The sequence below is a fragment of the Arachis ipaensis genome, chromosome B4, assembly GCF_059453495.1.
Source record: "Arachis ipaensis isolate K30076 ecotype BB chromosome B4, ASM5945349v1, whole genome shotgun sequence".
Lineage (NCBI taxonomy): Eukaryota > Viridiplantae > Streptophyta > Magnoliopsida > Fabales > Fabaceae > Arachis > Arachis ipaensis.
Window position 1 is genome coordinate 4989774 of NC_142439.1, and position 25899 is coordinate 5015672.

Genomic DNA, 25899 nt, shown 5'->3' on the forward strand with positions numbered 1-25899 from the left:
TTGGTAAAATAGTTCTGTTTGCGAAATTATTAGAGGAGTGTCCATTATAGAAGAAGGTCATATGTTTTTTGTCATAATTTGAACTCTAATGTGATATTGTCAGCTCAGACATTGCTTAGTAGAGGAGGTTTATGGAAAGATATCTGTCAGCTGCAGTTCAGGGACTATATTGTGAGAGATAAGATGATTGCTGGGCTATCTATGGAGGTGGGTGATGGAAGGAGAATTCGATTCTGGGAAGATATTTGATTGTAAAGTGGTCCGCTTAAGACGAGTTTTTCGAGACTCTTATCTATTTCAACCCAAACAGGATCTGTTATAGGGGATTGTGGGTTTTGGAATGGATTAGAGTGGATTTGGAACTTTCAGTAGAGGCGAGAACTATTCCAATGGAAGTTGGAATTAGTGGATCATTTGCATGAGACTTTAAGGCCTGTAAAAATAGCACGTGATATGCAAGATAAAGTTGTATAGAAGTTTGACAATGAAGACATTTTTTCAACTAACTCTTTTGTGCAGGTGTTGCAGTCAGAAACGATTCCGGAGGATATTACCAGCTACAGTTTCACCAGAACCATACGGAAAGGTTTGGTTCCACCACAAGTAAAGTTATTTATCTGGTTTGCTTTGATAGGAAGAGTAAATACAAAAGAAATATTGTATAGACTACACATTATTAGCCACGGTAATAACATGTGTGTTCTATGTAAAAAAGATGTTGAACATATTCACCACTTGTTTCTTGGTTGTGAATTTACCTGACAGGTGTGATGTAAATGGCTTTTTGAATTTGGGAGGCCGTGGTCTGTTCCGGGTTCACTGAAAGAACACTTCAAGAGTTGAACATGCGTCATTAGCAAGAAAGAGAAACGAAACAAGTGGCTTATAGATTTTTTTTGCAGTTATATGGAATATATAGCTTGAAAGAAACGGGCGGATATTTAATAACAAGAAAGCCGGTGCACAAGAGGTGTTTCACAAATCTTTAACTAATTATAGAGAGTGAAATAGTGTGAATTCCTTTTGTTGTTGATGTCAATGCTAAAAGTAATATTTGGGATGCTTTTGTTGCTTTGTTGTCTGAGTCTTTTATTTCTATCACTCCATTTTATTGTGTTGAGCTCGTTTGTTCAAAAAAAAAAACTTATTATTATTATTAGGCAGCAACTTAAATTAAATCTGAGTCAGAATCATAACGTGAAGTTAGTCAATAAATAAAATAAATTTTAACTAAAAGTTCTTCGATTTGAGTCTTAAAATAGGAAAAAAATGTGTGCACTAAATTTCTTATATAATAACAAATATTGTATATATATATGTCCTGGTCGTTGTCGCTGCTGTAGTGCTGATGTTATTCCTTTTTATTACTATATGTATAGTCAATTTTTAACTAATTAGTTAAAATTTGTTAACTTTTATTATAATATTTTTTTAATAATTTAAAATTTAATATTTAAAATTTAAAAATTAATTAAAAATATTAATTCTCTTATTATTATTATTAAGAATATATCCAACGGTTTTTTACACCATGTAATTAATTTACACAAACAAATATACATGACTGACTATTCTATTTTTCTCTAAAAAAGTGTGATTTGAAATTTTTATATTTTAATATAAAAATGTTAGAGCATCAATAAATTTATTATTTTTTATTAGTAATAAATTATTAATATTTAAAAAATAAATTAAAAGCATATTATTAAATTAAAATAATTAGATTGATATCTAATATTAATGATAAAAAATAGGATAAAGTATATTTTTTATTTTTGAATTTATCAAAATTTTTTAGAATATTCCTAAGTTTTATTTTATTTTAATTTTGTCTTTGAAATTTTTTATTTATATCAAATTAAATATACTCCTGACAATTAAATTCTTAGAAAGTTTAGGACTAATACAGTAAAAATATATGATAAATTAACAGCTATGTCTGGTTTATTTGTATTAAAAGTTGTTCTTGTGAAATTATTATTAAATTAGTATTAAATTTTTTAAAAAATTAGTCATCAAAAATATATTTTATGTAATTTAAAAATTTCTGGGACAAAATTAAAATAAAATAAAACTTAAAAATATTTTTAAAATTTTATTTTTAAAGATAAAAAATATACTCTACCTTAAAAATAATAAATTCTGTTAATTTTTTTTCTTCCATGCATTACACGTTACAAGGCGAGATACTTCTAGCTGCTATTTAGGTCTAGTTTGGGTAAACAGCTTAATTAATTTTTTTTTGAAAAAATAGTTTAAACAATAAATGACTATATTAAAAGTAGCTTATAAATAAGTTATTTGTATTTGGATTTTTAGTTCTAAAAGTACTTATTTTATAAAAATATGATCAAAAGTAGTAGTATTACGAGAGAAATTATTTTTTTTAATTTCTCTATAAACTCCTAAATAATTTCTTAAAAAGCTGCATTTTGATTTTAAAAATCGTACCAAATATTAATACTACTATTTTTTATAAGTCAAAAACTCAAATTATTTTAAAGTTTCTCAAACGGATACTTAATCATATTCGTAGTTTAATTAACCAACTTAAGCGTGTATTTGTTTAAAAATTAGTTCAAGTCATCGAGTAAACAAAACCTTGAAATAAAAAAGAAAAAAGATGACACATACACTCAAAATGTGTGTAGACAGTAAATTAAACCTTTTTTTACAAGATGTCACTAAATTTAAAAAGGAAAAGTATAAATAGATAATAAAAATATTAAATAATGTGAACAATGAATATGTTGGATGTTTAATTTATTAGGTGTGTAGATAGTTATTTTAATGTTAGAGTTTAGGAGATAATTTGAGAGTGGAGTGTCTTTTTATTTTATTGGGTAAATTTTAGAATCTATTGTTCACATTATTCATAAAAGTTATTATCTACCTAACAAAACTCTAAAATGAGAATTTTTAAACAACCATGTTATGTGTACTTAAAATCAGTTACTAAAATAAGTTATTTGTATAAAATATATATTAAAATATAAAAATATATATATATATTAAAAATAAATTAAATTACACATACATTTATATACAAATATAATATTAGTGACTAATTTTAATAACTAATTTTAATATATAAATTAAATAATATTCTTGATTTTTAAAATAGCGATGATAGCAATAATAAATATATAATTAAGGAGAAAAATAAATAAATAAATTCTTGCTGGTGTGCTGGTGCATCAGCAGTTAGTCGGCTACCCAAATAAATAAATAAATAAAAGTGTAAAAATAGTTGAAGGTTCGTGTTGTCGTCTTGGAAGGGTTTCATGCTATTTTTTTTCCCTGTAACAAAAATAATTCATAGCCAGAAGCTGGTACAAGTGTTTCGGTTTCAGTAAGCAATGGAATAATGCATGACTAAATCAAAGCATATTATATTATAATACCACATTATAAGATTGTTGAGATTATGGTCTGCGATATGCATGAATAATATAATACATGCTACATTATTCAAATACTCACACACCTACCCCACACATGCAAAATGTCCTTTGAATCCTTTCTTTCTACACATATTATTAGATTGCCTTTGATTTCTTGGATTATACTATTCTTATCGTATTAAATATTAATTAACTAATACAACAATGTGCTGTGGAGTATGATTATAAACATTATTAGGTTTCGTTTGAGGGATGACAATATAAGGAAGTAGAGATGAAATAAGCTTTTGCTTATTCTCATCCTTATATTTTATGATAGAAAATTCTTTTTTATAATAAATATTAAAAAATCATTAAACTTTATTAATTTTAGCCATCATTTAATTATTAACTCAATTTTTTTAATTTAATTATTTTGATTTAATAATCTAATTAACAATATATATTTTATCCCATACTTTAAATATTATATTAATGACTAAAAATAATACATTGTCATAGTTCTCTAACATTTCTCTTCTATCTATCTCTATTACTACGAAAATATATAATCTAACAAAATTTTCGTGAAAATTTTGAATTTCAATAACAAAAATTACATTAATTCTACTATAATTAAAATTAAATAAATTTCATACATTTTAATTATATATATAATACAAATTATTCTTGCAAGGATACTCTATCCGAGTTATACGTCGACTCTCCGTTGACCTTGATATGGCTGATAGCTTTAGTCGGATTGATGATATTCTCGTGAATTTGTACCCGAGCGTGGTACCTGTAAAAAGGACTCCGACGCCCAAGTTAGTAGAAAAATAAACTAAATAAAGAGGATATATATGATTGCAGATATAGTTTCGAAGTGTGTTGGTTTGGAGACAAAGTATTTTTCTTGTGTTGTTTATCATTGACGCCGCAGCTCGTTTTATAGCTCGGTGTGTAGTTCAATAGTCAGTTTCTTCTGAGATTGTGATAACTGATGATCTCCTTCCGAAATTATGGTGACTGATCTCTTTTTAAAATTGTGGAGAGCGTTCTATTGGGATAAAGCCATTGTGCCGAGGTATGACTCGATTTTATCCAAAATCTTAGAGGTACAGTTCACAAATAATAAACGTTAAATACTTATCAATCTTAAATAAAGTATACATTCTTCAAATATTAGTATATTATTTGTCATAAAAATTACTATTTGAAATTTATTGTGTGATAGTTCCTTTCATTTTACTATTTTGTTTTTATATATATTAAACTAGACCCTACTATATATGTTAAACTAATATATATAATTATCTCTGAGAAAAAATATTTATTGTCATGAAACTACATATTTTAAAATTTTAAAATGATAATATAAAAGATTATATATGAACAGTTATATTATTAACACTACTCTTTTTTAAAAAGAATCTTTTTTAAGTTTATTTAATTTTTGTATAGACATTTTTTTTTCGAACATAAAATTCTGACAACATATAAAATTACTCGTTCTATTACAAATTTAAACTAATAAAAAAATTATATGAATAATTATATCTCTAATATCTTCTTCTCTTTTAATCGATAACGACAAATTAAATTAAACTAATTACTTTAAGTCGCATATATATACATAGTGCTCTCTAACTCAGACAAGTTTGGTCTTAGCGATGAGTCTCTATTACCATCCAAATCCAAGTTACTTTCGAATCCACAAAATAAATTAAAGTAACTTCGAAAAGGAACCTACATGCACAGCATCCAACTTTTGCAAAAAGCTAGTTGCATTGCTTCCATGAAACTAACTCAATCAAATTTCATCAATTTCCCCTTTTTATTACGATCAACATCGAATTTCAATGGCTAATTTTTTTTATATGAGATTGATATGTGGGTTATGTTGAGTTATGGAGTATTGGAGAGATATACACGATTGTGACTGCTTTTAAATTTTTGCTTTAGTGAGAAGAAATCAGACCCAAGATTTTCTGCCAGTACACAGATTGGATCCAAAGTTTTCTTTCAGTACACAAATCGGATCCAGGATTTACACAAATCGGATTAAAGATTTTTTGCCAATACACAAATCGAACCTAGGATTTTCAGTATCTCCTTATACCCTCTCCTCATACCCTGGTAAAACACCATATACCTTCGTAACTCTGCAATACACTAACCCTCTCTCCATGTTAAAATTAAAAAGTTCACTTGTTATTGGATTTATTTTTTACTTATAAGAAAATAATTATCGGAAAAAAGAAAAATGACATAAACATTTTAATTTACAATTATATCCTTAGATAAAACACAATTTTGCGTTAGGGTTTAGCAATTATGCTAGAGCCACCTGATCACCTATGCCTCTCTTCCACATCTTTCCCTGCTGAAATTTTTGAGAATTAAAAAAAAAAAATTGGAGATGATGGAGTGTCTATTTTATAAATAGAAAATATGATAATGTATTTTCAATATCTGTCAAAGGAGGAAAGTGACACTTTTTTTTTTAAACAAAAAAAAAAAAAGAAGAAGAAAAAGAAAAAGCTAGTTAGTTTTGATATATATATATATATATATATATATATATATATATATATATATATATATAACCTATCATCACAACAAATCCACAAATTAACTAGAAAAGTAGCTAACTAATTGTTATAGCTAGTTATTAACAAAGATTAGATAGTTTTATACTATCTTCTAGCCTAATCTTCAAAAACTTGTTATTTTGGTTAAACGGATAATAACATAACAAATTAAATTAACTTTCAATATAAGGATGCCTTCTCTTGGTGCGTTGGGTCACTTGATCAATTTTTTTGGTTTGACAATTGGAGTATTGAGGGTCCAATTGCTCAAGATGTCCCTTTTGTACATATATCTGACTCTGATTTAACTATTAGAGACGTTTGGAAAGATGGTCAATGGAATCTCCATGGTATTTTCTCTATCATTCCAGAAGATGTCAAACAGCGTTTGAATGCTTATAATCCGGATTTAAATGCTGGAGAGAGTTCGGGTTGGTCGTGGGGTGTGGCATCTTCTAGACTTTACTCAGCTAGGAGTGGGTACAGTTGGCTAGCCAAAAGAAAGTTTGACTGGAATGAGCATGATAATTGGTTGTGGGTATGGCGACTGCATATTCCTGAGAAGTACAAGTTCTTGATTTGGCTCAGTCTTCATAATGCTATTCCTACGGCAAAGTTTCGTTTTGGTCGTGGTTTAGCTTTATCTAACACCTGTCATCGATGTCAGAATGGTTCTGAATCAATTCTTCATTGTCTTCAGGAGTGCCCTAGTGCCAAGGAGGTCTGGAACCTTTTAGGCATGTATTCAGATAACTCGAATTTACATGATTGGCTCTATAGAGGTGCAAGGAGTGAAAATATTTTTCTTTTCTTTTCGACCATCTGGTGGATTTGGAGAAGCAGGAATCATGACTTATTTAATATAGATGATTCATGGAGTGCTAGTAAAGTGGTGAGTTTGATTCGTAGTTCAGTAAGGGAGTTTCATACTATTTTTGCTATGCATCAATCTCTGTCTCCTCCTTCACTTTGTTTGCATTGGGTTCCACCTCCAGTTTATTCTGTTAAATTGAACTGTGATGCTAGTTGGTTTCCTCCTTCTGGCTATGCTGGTTTTGGTTGTATCATTCGCAATCCTGATGGATGTTGGTTGAAAGGTTGCACTGGGAAAGTCGAAGTGTGCAGTGTTCTTTTTGCTGAATTGTATGCAATTTGGAGAGGCTTACTTCTTGCTTGGGAGAGTGGATTTCGTGAGGTTATTTGTGAAACAGACTGTTTAGAAGCTCTTTTCTTGGTAAACCAAAGAATGCTTGGTAAGGATATTCCGGAATGGGATTTGGCAAAGCATATGCAGGAGGTTATGAATTGGAATTGGAGAGTCTCTATTCTTTTAATTCAGAGGACTGCAAATAGTGTTGCAGATTGTATGGCTAAAGCAGCTGCTTCTGTCGCGGACATTCACTCGAATTGAAGCCAACCATGGAGTGAGCTTCAACATCTAATAGATTTAGATATGACCCTAGCCAATTAATTTGGTTTTGTCTCTTTTTTTTCTTTCTTTTCTATTTAGTCACCAAAAAAAATTAACTTTCAATATCTACAAACTCAGAATTATTTTCACTATTATTTAATATATAACTATTTGTAGTCCTCAACTACTAGAGTAGTCCTGGATTTAGGCATTACTTAATATATAATTATTTTTGGATACATCATCAAACAAACACGAGATTAATAATTTTGCTTTTTAGATGTTTATTACAACAATAATGTGGAGTAAACAATACTATTTGGCTCTTGTAAACATTTGATTTTTGATAAAATGGGTTTTAAAAGAAAAAAAATATGATATTTTGATCCTCTAAAAATAATATTAGTTTAACAAAATTTATTAAAAATTTTAAAAACATAAAACTTGAACACGATTTTTTACAATTTGTTAAAAGTGAATGAGATATTTTTATCTTCTAAATTTGATGATTTACACTAAGTGAATTTTTATTTTTACGTTTTTATTTTATTTTATGTGAATGACAAAGTTTTTTTTAAAAAAATCTAATGGTCAAAATTTTTCTTAGTTTTTTATGTGATCTTTTAAATAATTTTTTAAATGTTTCGACGAAAATTGTATCAAATGCATCAATAGTTGTCTATCACAATATCACTTATGAAAAAAATGATGCATTACATCAAAACAAGATTATCATTTGAAGATGCGGCGGAGCTTAAACAAAATTATTGCGGGAACAAAAAATTTTAGTATAAAATTATATAATGTTATTTATATTAATTATTTTTAAGTTTGTTATTAGGATGACAAAAAATAGGTAAAAAAGTTATAATTGTAAAAAAATAGAATATCATAAGCAGTGAAATTGTAAAAAAAAATTATAATTAGAACAACAAATATTACAAATTACAATATTCCTTGAATATTTGAATATGTTTTTTTTAGAGAAAATTCAATTAAAAAAACTAATAAAAAATTGTCCTAAATAAACATTTCACTTGACACGTCATTAAATAAAAATTAATATTTAAATAAACTCTTTTTAAATTTTAATAGTTTAAAACTATTTTTTTAATAAGAAGTAGTAAAACTTAAGAACGAGGGACTAGTTTGGTGCACGACATTCAATTTCAGGAACTAAAATGAGTCATTTAATGCAAAGTGAAGGACTAATTTGGTGCATATACAACGATGACATAATAGATGACACGTGGATGAGTACTGTTGCAACACGTGGCCAAATAACATCGTGACACATGGCACAACCATCCACGTCAGCATGCCACGTGTCACTGGTCACTACATCATCATACCATTATACGTGGCCAAATCATGAAGTGACACGTGTCACTTACAGTCCACGTCATCATGCCATGTCATCACATCGTTAATAGAAAATAGGTCAGGGATTAATATGGTGCATTTTTTTCAATCTCAGGAATGTAATTGGTGCAATTAGAATCTCAGAGACGATTTTAGTACACGACGCCTTAGAGACCATTTGGGGTTTAACTCCCACAAGTGACTATTTTGAGAACATTTTACTACTTTAGATTCTATATGAGGTATAAATAGTTATCCAATAAATACATCTTAAATTTTGATTTTAATATGACCATTTCTTATTGTTATTTTTAGACATCAATACACACACTTCACATTCTACTGTTAAAAGTTAAGACAAAATACTACTCCTATCTCACTTTATTTATCTCATGGTTTGTTAGGAATCAAGAAATTAAGATTGGAGTTACCAGTAATTTTTTTAACAATTAACAAAAATGGAAAACTAATTGAAGTTGCATTAAGATTAATTCAATTACTACTAGTAAGTAATTTTTTAATAAACAACTACTGTAAGAAAACAACAACTAAACTAATGAAAATTGAAGTTGCATTATGAATAGGGTAAGGTGGAACCTTACATGGGCCCCACCAAAATAATAATTTCCCCGAAACCGGGGTCACTTGTGACAACTAACTCTTCTTACACGGCTCCGTTACCCTTACCTCAGCTTACCCTAAACCGAACCAACAACAACGACATGTTCAATTGTTCAGCGAAACTCCGAACCTAAACAAACACTAACGTTAACCGTTATGACACGTTTTGGCCCTACCTTAACAGTAACTAAGACCCGGTCAGGTCAGCTCGCTTCCACCTGTCCCCAATTATCTCTTTCTGTTTCTCTCTCCTCCATTGCCGAAAGTGGTTGGAAACCCCTTTCCCCTCTCCTTCTTCTATATATCACCCCTTCCTTCACCACCCACCCCCCACAAACCCACCCATCCTCCATTATTTCACTCTCCTCTCTTTTCTTCTGGGTTGAGGAGAGAGAAAATACAAAAAAAATTCAAAAAAAAAAAAAAACCAACCCAGAGATTCTTGGTTTCTAGATCAGTTTTAGATCTAAAACGCTCCTACCCATTTCTCAAGTTTCGATTTTTCGTAGCTCCTCTTTGTTCGTTTGTTAATTCGTCCCTTCCTTCTCTTTTTTTCTGTCCCTCACTTATAATGGGTACGGAGGTTTTGCGGCCACAGGACTGCCTCATCCAAAGGATCCGAGGTCCGCCGTCGCCTGCGGTGTTTTCACGGCGGAGGAACTTCAATTATTATAATTATTATCCTAATAACAACACCACCAACAATAGTAGCTATAACAATAATTTTCAGGCTATTAGCACAGGCAGATCTACCAGGAAACCGGTGATCCGACCCGAGAGATCTGAACAGAAGAAACGGGTCGAGAGAAGGCCACCTAGCTCCGATGATTCCAGGGTGCCGCCGGCGAGGGGAAACGGTACTGTTAAGATCCTCCGTCGCGGCGAGTCGCTCGATTCGAATATTCGGAGCGAGGCGCTTAGGAAGGAAGGTGGAGATTTGGTCGTCGTTGGGACCCAGAGGCTTGGACCCGACCCGAACATGGTTCCGAGGCGGATCCGGATCGCCGATCTGGCTGCCGATGTTTACGCCGGATCGGCGTTCTCCGTGTCACCGTCTCCGAGCGCACTTCCTTTGCCATCGTTCGGGAAGAAGCAGCTGCAGCGGCCGTCGCCGGCGGTTGCGGTGGCCGTCGATGACTCCGCCACGAGGGATCTGAGGCGCCTTCTCCGGCTCGAATGAGCTGGAATCGGGTCGGTTTCCGGGTTTCGGATCCGATGACTATTCACCTTCTCTCTCTTCTCTTCTCTCTCTATCTCTCTCGGTCTCTTCAGAAACCCTTCTAGAATCTTCTTATTAAATATTTCTCCTTTTTAGTGTTTTTACGCCTCGCTCCCTGTTTCTAGTATTTGCCCGCACCGTGATTTTTTTAAACGGAAGGGTAGATCTGAAATATGGGGTTTGATTAAATAACTGGAAAAGTTTAGGGGCGAAATGGTAAAAAAGAGAAGTTTGTGGGTAGTTTATGAATTTAAGACACTACGAGATTTGTTTGTGGGTTGGGTTCCTTGTTGTTAAGAAGGGCGAATTTGTTTTTAACTTTTTAGATTATAATCTATCTATCTTTCAGGTTAGTGTGGGAAAATAATTAAATAAATTTGGATATATTTGAGGGAGGAAAAAGAAAAAAAAAAGAAAAAGAGATGTAGAAGATAGAGTGGGAGGGGATGTGGGAGGGGTTGATTTGTAAAACCTGGAAATTGTATGGGATGTAAGTATAACTACTAAAGTGTATGTGAATTTGATGAGCTGCTCTGTGTAACCTTTTGTACTGTAAAGTAAGAAAAATGATTAAATAGGAAAAATTCAAATTCAAAGGTTTGGTAATATTTTCCTGGACTTTGATTTTTTTTTTTCTCCTTTATTTTGTGTTTTATTATTGATCATGATTCATTAAGCATGCTGCAAATAGATTGGAGGAAGAAGAGTTAAAAAATTAAATAAAAAACCATTGAGCATGAAGCATGATTAAAGATTTTAATTATTCAAAGACGAGTAGTTTACTGAAAACTGAAAAGTCAAAAATTCTGGTCATTGTTGAGACTTGAGAGTTGAGACTTCTTAGGTGAGCCGTGAGCTTGGTGCCTCAAATCAAGTTTGGTGAAAGATTGGTAATGGGACACAGTATAAGGCTATAAGCATTTTTGCCCAGGATTCACCTTTTTTTTTTGTTAAAAAAAGTTACATATTTAATTCCATGAATCTAAGACTGTAATTTAATATAAACTAAAATATTAAAGAAAAAACTATCCACAGAATAATCGGGGATTTAATTTATTAGAAAAAAAAAGGGGGAAATTGGTGTTCGGGTTTCCATACGGGGGTGGTTGTGAACTGTGATTCTGTGAAGAATGATGAAGAGGCAAAAATAGTAATAAACCGTAAATTTGTGTGGGGGTATTGCATTAGCCAATAGGAGACATACGCGTGTGGGTTGTTAGTTATGGTTCCCATGCTTCATATCTCGGCTAATTTTTTTTATATGTGGTTGATATGTGAGTATGCTGAGTTATGGAGTATTGAGAAAATATACACGATTGCGATGTCATTTAATTTTTTGTTTTAGTGGGAAGGAATCAGACCGTCTGATTTAATTTTTTGTTTTAGTAGAAAGGAATCGGACTGTCCAATTTTATTGCAAAGAGAGAATGGATACATAAATGGGACCCAGAATCTTCTGCCAATACATAAATCTAATCCAGGTTTTCAGTACCTCCAATCAAACGGTTCGATTTGTCTTGCACAATCCTTATACCTGATAAAACATCATATACTTTCGTAATTCTGCTATACACCACACCAACTTTCTCTCCATATTAAAATTAAAAAGTTCTTATATTTCTATTCTCCTCACCTGGAAATCATTTTCCCCTGAAATAGGTTATTTTAATCAAAATAAATAAATTATCAAGGTCAATTATTAGCGACAATTTCTCTAAATACGTTAATTCGTGACCAATTATATAATATATACATTAAAAATATCAGTTAATATTAAAATGACAATTTCTCTAAATACGTTAATTCGTGACCAATTATATAATATATACATTAAAAATATCAGTTAATATTAAAAATGAGTTAGATAATATATATTTATATTTAAATAATAATTGATTTGATAATTATTTTTTATATGTACATAATATTTTATATTAAAAAAACGTTTCATATAAAAATTAGAATTTAATTTATCCTATATAATATATTTCATAAAAGAAATTGTGTATCACAAAACACATACTAATTCAATGGTAGTTAGTTCTTTTTAGAAGTTAGAAGAGTTTGATTTGAAAGATCAAGTTGTTATAAAATAAAAAAATTAATAAAATAAAAAAAATTAAAATTTAATTATTTTAAAATTAAAATCATAATATTCACACACAATAAAAAATTATAAATTTAATAATTCTTAATATTTATTTTATTATTTTACAATTCTCTTTGCTCTATACACGATGTTTTTCTTTGGTTTTTGGTTGTCATGGTTTTTTTGGTATTTTTTTTAAATTGAAATTGACGTAACAAAAAGGCTAGAGGAACTATGTTTTTGTCAGTCCAGTTGTCCCCAGTTCCATTTTATGGGCCTGAAAGACTCCTTCGGCTCAGTCGGCTCAATAATATGATTAATATCTAATTAAAAAAAAAACAAACAAATTGGATTGGTCTAGTGGTTAGTTCACTAGTTCGCTTAAGTAGGAGATTCAAATTCCGTCTCGTAAACCCTTAAATGGAGCTCAGTACCATGGCGAAACTCAGTACCCCGGCGGATTAATCTTTGATCTGTCGGGTTGAAAGATACTATAAAATATATAGAGTAAAGTATCGTTTTTGTCCCAACGTTTGGGGTAAGTCATATTTATGTCCCTAACGTTTAAATCGTCCTATTTGTATCCTTAACGTTTGTAAAAGTGATTCAATGTTATCCTACTATCAATTATACTAACAAATCAGATTATATTTTTCAATTATTCTCACTTGGATGTATTCATTCTCAATTAGGTCTCACTTGGATGTGTTCGATTTTAATATTATGCCCACTATTTGTGTTTAGATTCAATTATGTCCCTAGAAAAGTGAATTATGTAAATGTTGTAGGAATTAGTTTCAACATTTGACGAACTATTTTTCGGAGTAGATCATTGATTCTATCACAGACATTTGTATTCTAACTCCAAGAAGAGATTTTTAAAACTCAAACTAAAGCGCTCATGATGTGTAATTGACGGCAGGATAACATTGAATCACTTTTACAAACATTAGGGATACAAATAGGACGATTTAAATGTTAGGGACATAAATAAGATTTACTTCAAACGTTGGGACAAAAACAATACTTTACTTTTTATATATATATATATATATAGAGAGAGAGAGAAAGAGAGAGCAATTTTCTATTTTCAATCCATTCCAAATTATGTTTAATCAATATTAATATTATTGTTATTGATCCTTTCTTTTCATGCCAGAATTTTTTATAAGTTATAACACTGTTAAAATATATTTTAAAATTTTAAATTTATGCACTTCATCCAAAAGAAATGCAAGGAAGTATATCATGTGACAATGAACATATAGTAGTAATGTATTGTATGTAGAGGGGAGTGTTAGGGGTAGCAAATTCTGTGATTTGTAGTTATCAATTAGTTATTATTAAGGGTAAAAAATCTATATAAGCCAGGTTGAGAAACATATTACCCAAATCAGCCAAAATGAAAATTTTTTCAGCATTCAACCAAAGATCACTTTAATGTAATTCGAATTAATATACTTCGAACTACAATTGCAAATAATTCGAATCAACTAGATTCGAATTAAGAGCATAGAAATTTGCATGTAATTCGAATCAAGTTCTCTCGAATTACAATAGCATAATTCGAATCAAATCGATTCGAATTAGTAGGAAAAAACGAGTTAAACATAATTCGATATATGTCGATTCGAATTAGTAAGAAAAATAAATCAAACCTTAAAGTCTTTTTCTTATAGTTGCTAACATGGATAGCCCAACGCTGTGTCCCTATCCCATATACTGATATACCTTCCATTAGTTTGAATAATAATAATAATAATAATAATAATAATAATAATAATAATAATAATAATAATAATGACGAAACTTCTTTAAAATATTAATGGATTATCAATTCGAATTCCATACAATACACTTTTGTCCAATTTTAATAACTCATAAATATTTTTTAATAAATTTTTTTAATAAATTTATTTAAATTATACTACAAAAAATATTTTATTCTATGCAAAACAATTTTAAAAAATGGCTTAAAAAATGTTAGGAGTACTATAAAAATTTGTAATGTTCTAATGACTTAGGTACTCAAATTTTAAATAAAGTACTCTACACAGTCATTAATAATTTAGAAATTAAAAAATATTTTATTCCATACAAAACAATTAAAAATATATTTCATTTATTTTTTTACACATATTTCCTGTTATTATGTTGCCATTGGAATCCTCATATATTTCTAATTTCTCAACCTAACCTTCACAATTTCTAACACAACCTTCATATAATTTTACTTAAGATATGTGTCTCATTTTTTGTGATTTGTATAAGTGAGTCAATATATATAAATGGGTAATAAACGTATCAGTACAAGTTTTATTATTGACTAATGATAACTCTATTTATATTAATATAGAGAGTAAATCAAATAAATATTTAAACTATTGGTCTCTAAAATTTGAAAAAAAAATATTATTCTTCGTTATAAATATGTTTATTATATTTTTTTAATTTTTAAAAGCTGTTTTACCAAACACACTTATAGTACTTGTGCTTATTAAAAAATATTTATGAGCTATTAAAAATGGACAAAAGTGTATTGTATGGAATTCAAATTGATAACTCATTAATATTTTAAAAAAATCTCGTCATTATTATTATTATTATTATTATTATTATTATTATTATTATTATTATTATTATTATTATTATTTTGTTCAAAATAAGTTTTATTATTCAAACTAATGGAAGGTATATCACTATATGGGACAGCGACACAGCGTGAAGTGATCTTCGGTTAAATGCTGAAAAAATTTTCATTTTGGCTGATTTGGGTAATATGTTTCTCAGCCTGGCTTATTTGGATTTTTTATCCATTTTTAATGGTGTTGGATTATATCCAATAATATAAGATTATTCACTTTTTTTTTGTTGGTTAAATGTTGATCAGATTTTAATAAAAATACTGATCCATAAACTTTCTCTTATATGTATTATCTATATGGCTATGCTATGTGAAATATTGGTAGATGCTCCTCAAATTTTGTCTATTTAGGTCCGTTTAAAAAGTTTTAAAAATAATTTTTTTTAAATTTTTAACTTATAAAAAGTAGTAGTATTAATGTTTGGTGTAATTTTTAAAATTAAATTATAACTTTTTAAGAAGCTATTTAAGAGTTTATAGAGAAGTTAAAAAAATGACTTCTCTTATAATAAAAAAACTTTTTATCACATTTTTTTTAAAAAATAAATATTTTTAGAACTAAAAATTTAAATACAAAATAATTTAAAATTATTTTTATTTTTTCAAAAAAAAACTTAATTAAATTGTTTATGGAGGTTGGGCCTTAATATTCAACAGCAGAAACTCATGGGTCATTCTTGTTTTTTCTACTATTTAACACTTTAGTATAAGTGTATAACTATAATTACTCTCATATTCACATCGTTGCAAATCATGAAAGGACTTCAATCCTCGCTTCAAATATTATCTTTCAATGGGGAAAATAATAATAATAATAATAATAATAATAACAATAATAATAATAATGATCTTATTTCTTGATGGACCAAGGCACAAAAACCATAACGAAAGTGGGAAAATTTTTTACCTTTGGCAATTTTCGTTTAAAACCCAAATAGGTGGCACGTGACATGCATTATTTTAACAACGATTAATAATGACATTATTTTAATTAGGTATATAGGTCAATTTAATAATTTTTAGTTCATTCATTATATACGAATTTGATTTTAATACACTGATAATATAATGATCATCTAATTATATTTATGTGTTTATTAGATGATTTTTTAAATAATAATTTAAGAATTAGTTATTTTTATTAATGTGATAATATAATTATTTGTCTGCATAAAATTTTTTTATATTAATAGTAAAAAGAAATTAAATAATTTTGTATATATAACAAAAAAAATATTATATATATACTAAAATTAGTTACTAAAATAATTATTAATTATATATTTGTATATAAATATATATTATTTTTATTTATTTTTAATTTAACATATATTTTATATTTATAGTTGATTTTAATATATACTCAACTAGGGATGTCAATGGGTAGGGCGGGGGTGGGGGATGCCTCCCTGCTCCCCATCCCCGCCCTCAGATTTGCTCCCCATCCCCGCCCCCATTCCCCGCCGTGGGGGAATATTGCTCCCCATCCCCATTCTCCACGGGGCCCCATTCCTCGCGGATATCCCATTCCCCATCTACATAATAGTTCTAACTAATTATTAATTTCCATATAAATAGAGTTACAAGTATCTATCTTATACAAAAACTGTAAAATTTTATATAAAAAGTCTAAATGACACGATGGTGACTTCTTTCGAAATAACGCAATGGGGGGATGCAACGACGAGCCAAAGGAAAAAGTAGTGGACGAGGTGGGAGATGCGGCAACAGAGAGGAGAATGGACACGACGACAGAGTTACGAAAAGGAACGCCGCAAATAAAAATTACGACGCAGTAAGGTGATGGCACGGTGAGGTGTGACAATGCGGTGAGAAGGGTGACGAGGGGGTGGCTGTAGAGAGGTTGGATGAAGTATGGACAGCCTTAGGGATCTCTGAATTGAAGAGGGATTATGCAAATAAAGATTAGGAGTTTTGGGTTTCTATATATATATGTGTGTGTGAGAAATGACTAAAAAACATATATGAGAAATAAACTATTAAGGATAATTCAAGGAATTCTTAATTTCGGGGAAGAGCGGAGACGGGGCGGGGATCCCCGCTCGGGTCTCCGCGCCTGCTTCGGGGGAATTTTGTCCCCCATCCCCATCCCCACGGAAAAAATTCCCCATAATTGGATCCCCATTCGGGGCAATCCCCGCAGGGATCCCCGCGTCTCAGGGAATTTTGCCATCCCTATACTCAACATAGTTTATATATACTTAATGAAGATTTTTTCTAAAAAAAAAATTAAATGAGAGAGAGAACTTTGTAACTTGATTTTGATTATCTAATCTAATCACCAACTAATAAGCAAGTATTATCGTAATAAATATAAAATAATAAATTTCATACACAGTAAAGGGAACATATAGATCAATTTCCAATTCTTCTTCAAAGGACACATATATATTCCTAAGAAATATTTCTTAAAGCATCAAACTTTCTGTCCATACAATATATATATATATATATATATATATATATAAAAGCCTCGAAGCCTTGGAAAGATATACAAAAGAAGCAAACACACCAACCGCACTATTATATAATATAATAATATAATAATAATAACATACATTGATAGAACCAGATATACATCAGACAGACAAAATATTAAAATTAAAATATAAAAGATAAAGATATAAAATTTTATATTTTTATATTTTATTTGATAATAAATTAAAATAAATTATAAAAATTTAATTTATTTTTCTTCTTTCAAAAAATTTAAGATAAAAAATATAATAACAAAAAATATAATTATAAATAAATAATAAATAAATTATATTTTTTATTAATATTTTTATATTTATTAATATAGATACAAAATACATTAATTTAATATTTCTAAATATATTATTTCTATTTATATTTTTTCTATTAAATATAATTTTGTGTTTTTATACTTCTATCTCAGATTCTCAGTGTCATATTTTTGTAAACAAACCTAGCCTTGTATTCATAATTGAAATGATGATACATCATCTTATTGGGCGTGTATATCATATAGCGTCAAGCAATTAATAAATGACCTAAGATATGTTTTAATTTCTTGTTCAATTTAAGCCGGAACTTATCTTTCCAAAAACAACTAAAACCCCTCTCACAAGAAACAAAAACAAATAAAATCAATCATATTATATATCCGTGGTATATATATAATTGGCTTTGTAAATTTTAGATAATCATTATCAAACGTAAGCATGAAAATAACAAGATTAGACAACAAAACATTAGATATTAAATTTAATTTCCTTAACTGGTACTAAACATTGGATCATATGATCTTTAAAAGGATATGTATGTATATCTGAATGCTGATTCGGATTTTAATGTATAAAATTAGAAAAGCAACTTTTTTGGATCAATACTATATATACTTTTCTTCGTTCTTTAGCACCATGTTTAATTTGCTCACCGAAAAAGAAAAGTAGTAAAGAAAATGTATAAAATTATAAGCGAACGATGAAGATGTTATTGAAAATAAAAAATAGAAACATTTTAAAAATATTAGAGATTATTTTAAAAAAAAAACTTAAGAATTTTTTAATTGTTTAACGCAAATATTAAATATTCAAACAATACTTTATCCAAAATAAATATCACTCTCGACTATTAATATTGGTATATTCAAATGACACAGAATATTGTTATATATGTAATTTCATGAAAGTATAACCAAAGGCAAATGAAAACTCCCCAAAGTAATAAATAAATAAAAATCGATCGTATTCGTATATATGCATAATGCATACGCTTCATGCATGTGTGTCTATATATATATATATATATATATATATATATATACAAAGCACGCCTACCATAAACAATAAACAATTAAGAATATTATTCGTATGGAAAAGTATAGGTAACAAACAAGATTTTTGAACAATGTGTAAATAATGTAAATTAATAGGGTTAAAAGAGTAAATTTAATTAGTAGCACTAAATTAGGGTGTAGTGTATTTTCATTTGATTAGTGGTTGTTCATGTTGTTCAAAATTTTTATTGTTCCCTTAGCACTTCCCTATTCGTATTTCTCCATAAACAACTATTATAAGGTGGAAACTCAGGTGCAGTCAACTTCATGTGAAGTTGATAGATGAGAGCCGTTAGATGATTTAACTGATTTGGCTAAATTTTCATCAAACGATTCTCAAATATCAACTTCACGTGAAGTTGGCTGTAACTGAGTTTTCATCTATTATTAATTAGGGCTGCTCAAAACAAACAAAGAATTACATACTACTAGTTAATGTTTAACGAGTTAGTTAGTTTATCATCATTGAACTAGGAAAGAAATAGCGTGATCAACCTGCTAATCACTGTATAATACTACAATTAGTTCCTACTACATATCTTATGATCTCATTCTTGTTTTGTCAACTACGCATGAATCGGTTTGGTACATACGTATATAGTTTTTTGAAAAAAATTAAAAAATTATCATAATTTATTAGTTTTAGTTATTAATTAGGTATTATTATTTAAAAGTATGAGATAAAATATATTGTTAAATTATTAAATTAAAAACTAAATCAACTTCAAATTTAAGAGCCTCGAGTAGAAGCAAGGGAAGATAACATAAACGCTCCACTCTAGCATCAAATTATGCGTAGAAGCAACTAATTAACACTCTCTTCATCCCTAATAACGTTCTATAAATCACCGAAACAGAATCATCACAATCTCCAAGGAAGTGGTTGTAAGTTGTAACTGACTCTAACAGACTTAGAAAAAGCATGAGTAATAACAGCAGCATGTCAACCAAGGCATTGAATAGTCTTGGAAACCTGATAAAGCTGCTGCCAACAGGGACGGTGTTCATGTTCCAGTTCTTGATCCCCATCGTAACTAACAGCGGCCATTGCACCACGCTCAATAAGTACCTCACCGCCACTCTCCTCGTAATCTGCGCCTTCAACTGCGTCTTTGCTTCTTTCACCGACAGCTACGCCGGCTCCGACGGTCTTCGCCACTACGCTCTCGTCACGCCCAAAGGTCTCTGGCCTTCTCCGGCCTCCGACGCCGTTGACATGTCAAAATACAAGCTTAGGGTCGGTGATTTCGTCCACGCTTTTTCGTCGCTGATTATTTTCGCCATCTTGGGTTTGCTTGATACCAACACGGTGCGTTGTTTCTACCCTGGCTTTGAGTCGTCGGAGAAGGTTCTGGTGCAGGTTCTGCCGCCGGTGATTGGAGCGGTTACGAGTGCTGTGTTTGTTATGTTCCCTGATAACCGCCACGGTATAGGGTACCCTACCAGCGAGGACCCTAATGACGTTACTGATAAAAATTCCAAGGCCTAATTAATAATTAATAAGATATTTATGTTATGTTTAGGGTAATTATTATTCAAATATAAACTTATCTTCAGTTAACGAATTTTAGAGTTATTTCTTTAATTGGTTAATTATTGATGTATTAGGTTGCTTTGTTATGGTTGATTCATCGTCGTTTGCATGTATGTATATGTTGGACGATCTAATTCGTATTCATTGTTTAATCTATACATATGTACATCGTATAAAGTAGAGGATTGAGATGTTTGTATTTTCGTATGGATACCGCTAGGGAGACAATGGACTATTTATACAATGTGTACAATGAGTTAGAAAATAATAGTATCCGAATCTACTTCTTAAACATATGTCTCTTAGTTAAGATCGATGAGACAATATTTATCTTTTTCTATTCAAATAAATAGGGACTTTCTATCTGCAATAACACATCAATTGTGACATCTTAAGTATTCTTAACTACATTATTTCTACAGATTTAGGTGTGAAGGAATAAGTACCTAGTACGAGTTTGTCGATATAAATATTCTAAATTATTTGAAAAAACTCAGATGTAATTGCCTTAAGAGATGTGGTAATTAAAGTAGTTCTAAGTGAAGATAATGAAGATTTTGTAGTAATTAGCTACAATTTGAGAAAAAATAATGGACATAGAATTGAGTTGTTAAGCAAGTTTTAACTAATAGCTAATGATATATATATTATTTGGTCATTATTTTTTAGATAGAATTTTGTTACAATTAACTATGGTGAGTCAGCACATCGTTAGTACTCTAAATTAGTTAAAATAAATTATGAATTAATTAGGTAGTGTTATAAATAGGTAGTTGCAATTGTAAGTAGCTTCCTTTATTTTTCTGTTTTTTGCATATCGTGAGAAATGAAACTTTTTCTCTAATTGCTCTGAGCCTCATTTTCTTATTGATCATATCACTATCACAATTTTTTTTTAAAATGATTTGACATATTTTTGGCTAAATTGTTATCTAATAATTTTTAATTATCAACTTTATATAAAAACAATTGAATATAAGTCTTGACCAAACTATTTATGTGGTTTAATTATTATTGATTTAATTATTTTGTTGCTCCTATAGTTTTATTAAATTTATAATTAGATCTTTATTTTTACTAAATTTACAATTAATTGGGTACTTACATTATTTTTAATTTTGTAATTAAGTTCTTCGTAGTATAAAAAATATTAGAATTAACAAAATATTTATCTATAAATTAAAAGTATCCACAATTAAAAATCTCATTAAATTTTTTACCACATATTTTTTGGAAGAAATATTCTATTAATTTTGACGTTTTTAACATAAAAAAATCTAATTATAAAATTAAAAGTAATATAAGAATACAATTAAAAAAAATACAGAAATTTAATTGTAAATTTAATAAAACTATAAAAACTAATAGAATAATTAAACTATTATTATTCTATGTTATTCAAGTTTTAATTAGATATGTTTTATACTTTAAATTTTAGTAATCAAGTCTTTGCACGCAATACATAAAAAAATTCAATCATATCTCTAATTAACTTTATTTTAAAAAAATTTGTTACTAATTTAAATTGCTACATTGTGCGGATCTTTTTTTTTTTTGGGGGATTTATGACGTAACAGCTAATTCATTTAAAAAAAAATAATCTAAATAAAACTTATTTGTAAAGTATAAGAATTTGATTAGAAATTTTTAAACATGGATTTGATTGAAAACAATTCATAACATAGAAATTTGATTACAAATTTTTAAACAGTGTGAAATTAATTATTAAAAATTGAATTATAAACTACATAAGTACATATTAGAGCTATAAAATACTACCCTAATATATAGACACAATATTTCACGCACATACTTAAATAAGAGAAAAGTTTAATATTGGTTGATTTCTATCAACAGTTGATTAATTATTGACTTCATAGTCATATTACTTTTAAGATAGAATAACACACATAACTACAAATTTGTATATTTAAATTGAATTTTAGTGCTAATATTTATTGCATCATTTTATTCATTTCAATAATTTACCAGCAGTCATGATTGGATTACGTAGCTTCTCCATGTAAGAGAGAAGTCCCTTCAAGAATTAGGTTTGTGGGATGATTGTTGAAGCAACAAAGATAAGTGCATCATTGCCACCAATTCAAACATTAACATCGCCTTTTAGAAATACTTGATGATTCTTTTCTTTTGAACTACCTTTTGCAATGATTTGTCAACGTATATACACGTTTTATTTAAAAATAATTATTCATATAAAAATACTTTTACGTGATAATAATAGTTAAGATATTGACACATTATGTTAAAGTGAAGATTCACATACAGTTGTCTTCATGTGAAGTTGATAATTAAAAATTATTAGATGATTTAACAGATTTGATTAAATTATCATTTAACGATTCTTGACTATCAACTTCACATCAAGTTAACTGCACGTGAATTTTCAACTTATATTAAACATGTCAAATTATCAAACACATATAACTACCATATTTACATGAAAATATTTTCATACTGATGCCATGTATTGGTTTGAATTGTAAATATGGTTATATATGGTTACAAGATACTGCTTTAATTTAAAATTATAGTAAGCATCCCATAGCAGAATAATGTTATATCAAATTTGTGGCTTGGTTTCAATCAAGTATGATGGTGTTGATTTGCATACAGCAGTTGCAGAAGCAGAACAAGGTGGTGTTCTTATTCTCACAACCTTATTCTTTAGCTTCCTGCATTGTCTGTGAGCAAAAGTGTTCATTTTCACAATGTCCACCTTCACAATGTGGTGATCAGAAGTTCCCTTTGAAGAAATCACTGAGTATGAACCTGGAACATATTTGTATGGCGAATTAGGCGAAGCCAAAATGTAATCCACCCTTGTTCCATACTTACATGTCCCCTGCACATCTGTGTCAAAAAAACCATTCAACTTTTTTTTTGTCTAGAATTTTGAGAATCATAACTTAGAGTAGATTAGTAGTACTTTGGCCTTTGGCGATGATGACGATTGGTTCGAATTCGCCTGCATAGTCCTTTGAATCAACATAGTCTTTTGAGTTCATCAAGTTCATCACATCTGTCTTTGGTCTTGGCTTTCCTAGCTTCTCATAGTACTGCATCAGAAAAAGAGGCTCTTGCTTGAGGAGAAGTATTAGATACAGAAAGCAAGTATTTCAATGATTTCGTCATGTGTCTCTGCCTAACAGCTTACCTTAACAATATCATTCCATCGCTGAGACGAGTAATCAGCTCCACAAAGAGAATTGAGACCTCCTGCCAAGATGTGAGGAGGGTCATTGGAATGGATTATGGCATTAACTTGCTTCATTCTCCAACTCTCATCCAAATGATCAAGTTGAGTAGAGTGGAAATTGATTTCCCCTGCCCATGGCACATCAATTGTGGCCTTCAACACATTCCTAACCAATTGAAAATCAATAAACAAAGGAAAGAATGATAGAAGATTTAGGAGTATGAGGTTAAAACTTAAAAGGGAAGAAAAGAGAACCTGAAATCTTCATCATCAGCAATCTTCTGAACTCTGCACCTCTTAATAGGCCATTTGGATAAGATGGCATTTCCAAATTCTGGTGCCCAACTCTCAGCAAACACATACTTCATCCCCAAGGCACCTGCCAAATCAGAGAGAGGCCTCATCCCTTTCTCTTCCTCAGCCTTCACATCCTGCAGTGCCACCACATCCGCGTCGATCTCCCGGAGAACTTCTAGAATGCTTCTGCTGCTTGTCAACTTGTCAATTCCCTCATACTGATTCATAAGGAAAGGAAAGCACACCGGGGAGCGAGCAGGAACGCTTGTCCCTTCTTTTTCCCTCATTGATGCAAGCAATCTACTGTTTGCCAATGAGATCTCATTATCAGGAAGATTAATTGAAACCTTCAAGTTTGATCTTGGAACAATCTTGCTATCACAATGCAATGGAGATTGCTTTAGTATACTCTTTGGAAATTCAACCATTTTGGAATTCTTCCTGTTGGATCCTCCTTGTCCATGATCCAATTCTGAGACTGCAGGAGCAAGAGAAAACATGGCAACATTGAATGTCGCCACACGAATCGGCCTTCCAGCTTCACCACCATTTGAGTGTATTGTAGCTTTCTTGTCACACTTCCAAAGTTCTGCTCTTGATTGACTCTTGCAGCTCAGTTTCCTGAATCTTCTGATAACAACTTTAGACCTCGGACGCTTCCATAGAGTCCACCATATCTTGGAACAAAGCCGGCCGAGTTTTCCTCGAATCACACTCAGCATCTTGCAACACAAGAAAACTAGTTCCTTAGTTAATTGCTAAAAAAGAATGCTGCAATCTGCATAAGTATTTGGTTTCATGCTAAACACACTTCAATATATTGGAATAAATGGAGACAAAAGTAGGTCCTAGCTTCTAACTACTCCACGAGGGATATGGTGGATAAAAGTCAGAAGAGTTGACAATGGCAGCCATGTTGTTGAGCTTCCTTTTTTTCAACACAAGACAACAAAATCCAACTGCTACGATTGGCAGTGGCAAACAAAACTCCAGTTGTTATATTAATAATTACACAATCAATCATAAAATTGTTAGTAAAATAAATAAGACTTCTTTTTAAGTAGGGTCAACTAATGGATTCTTAATCATCATTGTTTCTTCTTGGTGTTTGTGTTGTATCCCGTGATTTGCAGTCATTTCTGACTCCATAGCCTGATTGATTCTGATTTAAATATGTTGAGAGCTGAGATCTTGCTCCCTATAGAAAGCTATAGTTTAGTTGTAATGATTCTTCTATTTTAGTCTTGGAATAAAATCACACTTTCTTCTTTACATGGTATCTGAGTTATTATGTAATCATTGGATCCCGCTTATAATTTTTTAAACAAATAAAGCTTTAGATTATACATCTTTTTCTAATATTTTTGAAGATTTACAAAGGTGTTCATATTTCAACTACTAACATAAAGTTGAGACTCACATGCAGTTGTCTTCATGTGAAGTTGATAGTTGAAAACCGTTAGATGATTTGACATATTTGACTAAATTATCATCTAACAGTTTTCAACTATCAACTTTATTTTTTTACAATATATGAAATTATTCCTTACCATATTGTTGAACCATCTTTGCCTGTCTCTTATAAATTTGCATATGCAGTGTGCTGTGCTATATTTTATTTGGATTTAGTTACTCTATCCAACTCAAAGAAAGTTCATGAATCTGAGATTCATTTTCACTGAACAAGATCAAGTCAATAATA

General features: G+C 29.8%; 3 protein-coding genes across 3 annotated transcripts; 2 read left to right on the forward strand and 1 right to left on the reverse strand.

Moving 5' to 3' along the window:
• The first annotated feature begins 9621 nt into the window (after window positions 1-9621).
• On the forward strand, window positions 9622-11198 carry LOC107638539 (uncharacterized). The gene has a single exon (XM_016341864.2). It carries the CDS (start codon window positions 9943-9945, stop codon window positions 10549-10551), a length of 609 nt encoding a protein of 202 aa, XP_016197350.1. The 5' UTR covers window positions 9622-9942; the 3' UTR covers window positions 10552-11198.
• An 8713-nt stretch (window positions 11199-19911) lies between these two features.
• On the forward strand, window positions 19912-20887 carry LOC107638540 (protein DMP2). The gene has a single exon (XM_016341865.3). The coding sequence runs from the start codon at window positions 20069-20071 to the stop codon at window positions 20633-20635; it is 567 nt and encodes a 188-aa protein (XP_016197351.1). The 5' UTR covers window positions 19912-20068; the 3' UTR covers window positions 20636-20887.
• Window positions 20888-23080: 2193 nt separating this feature from the next.
• On the reverse strand, window positions 23081-25233 carry LOC107638541 (DNAse I-like superfamily protein). Its single transcript, XM_016341866.3, has 4 exons — window positions 24156-25233; window positions 23859-24066; window positions 23631-23760; window positions 23081-23554 (listed from the first exon to the last, which is right to left on the reverse strand). Exons 1-4 carry the CDS (start codon window positions 24917-24919, stop codon window positions 23265-23267), a joined length of 1392 nt encoding a protein of 463 aa, XP_016197352.1. The 5' UTR covers window positions 24920-25233; the 3' UTR covers window positions 23081-23264.
• Between the last annotated feature and the right edge of the window lie 666 nt (window positions 25234-25899).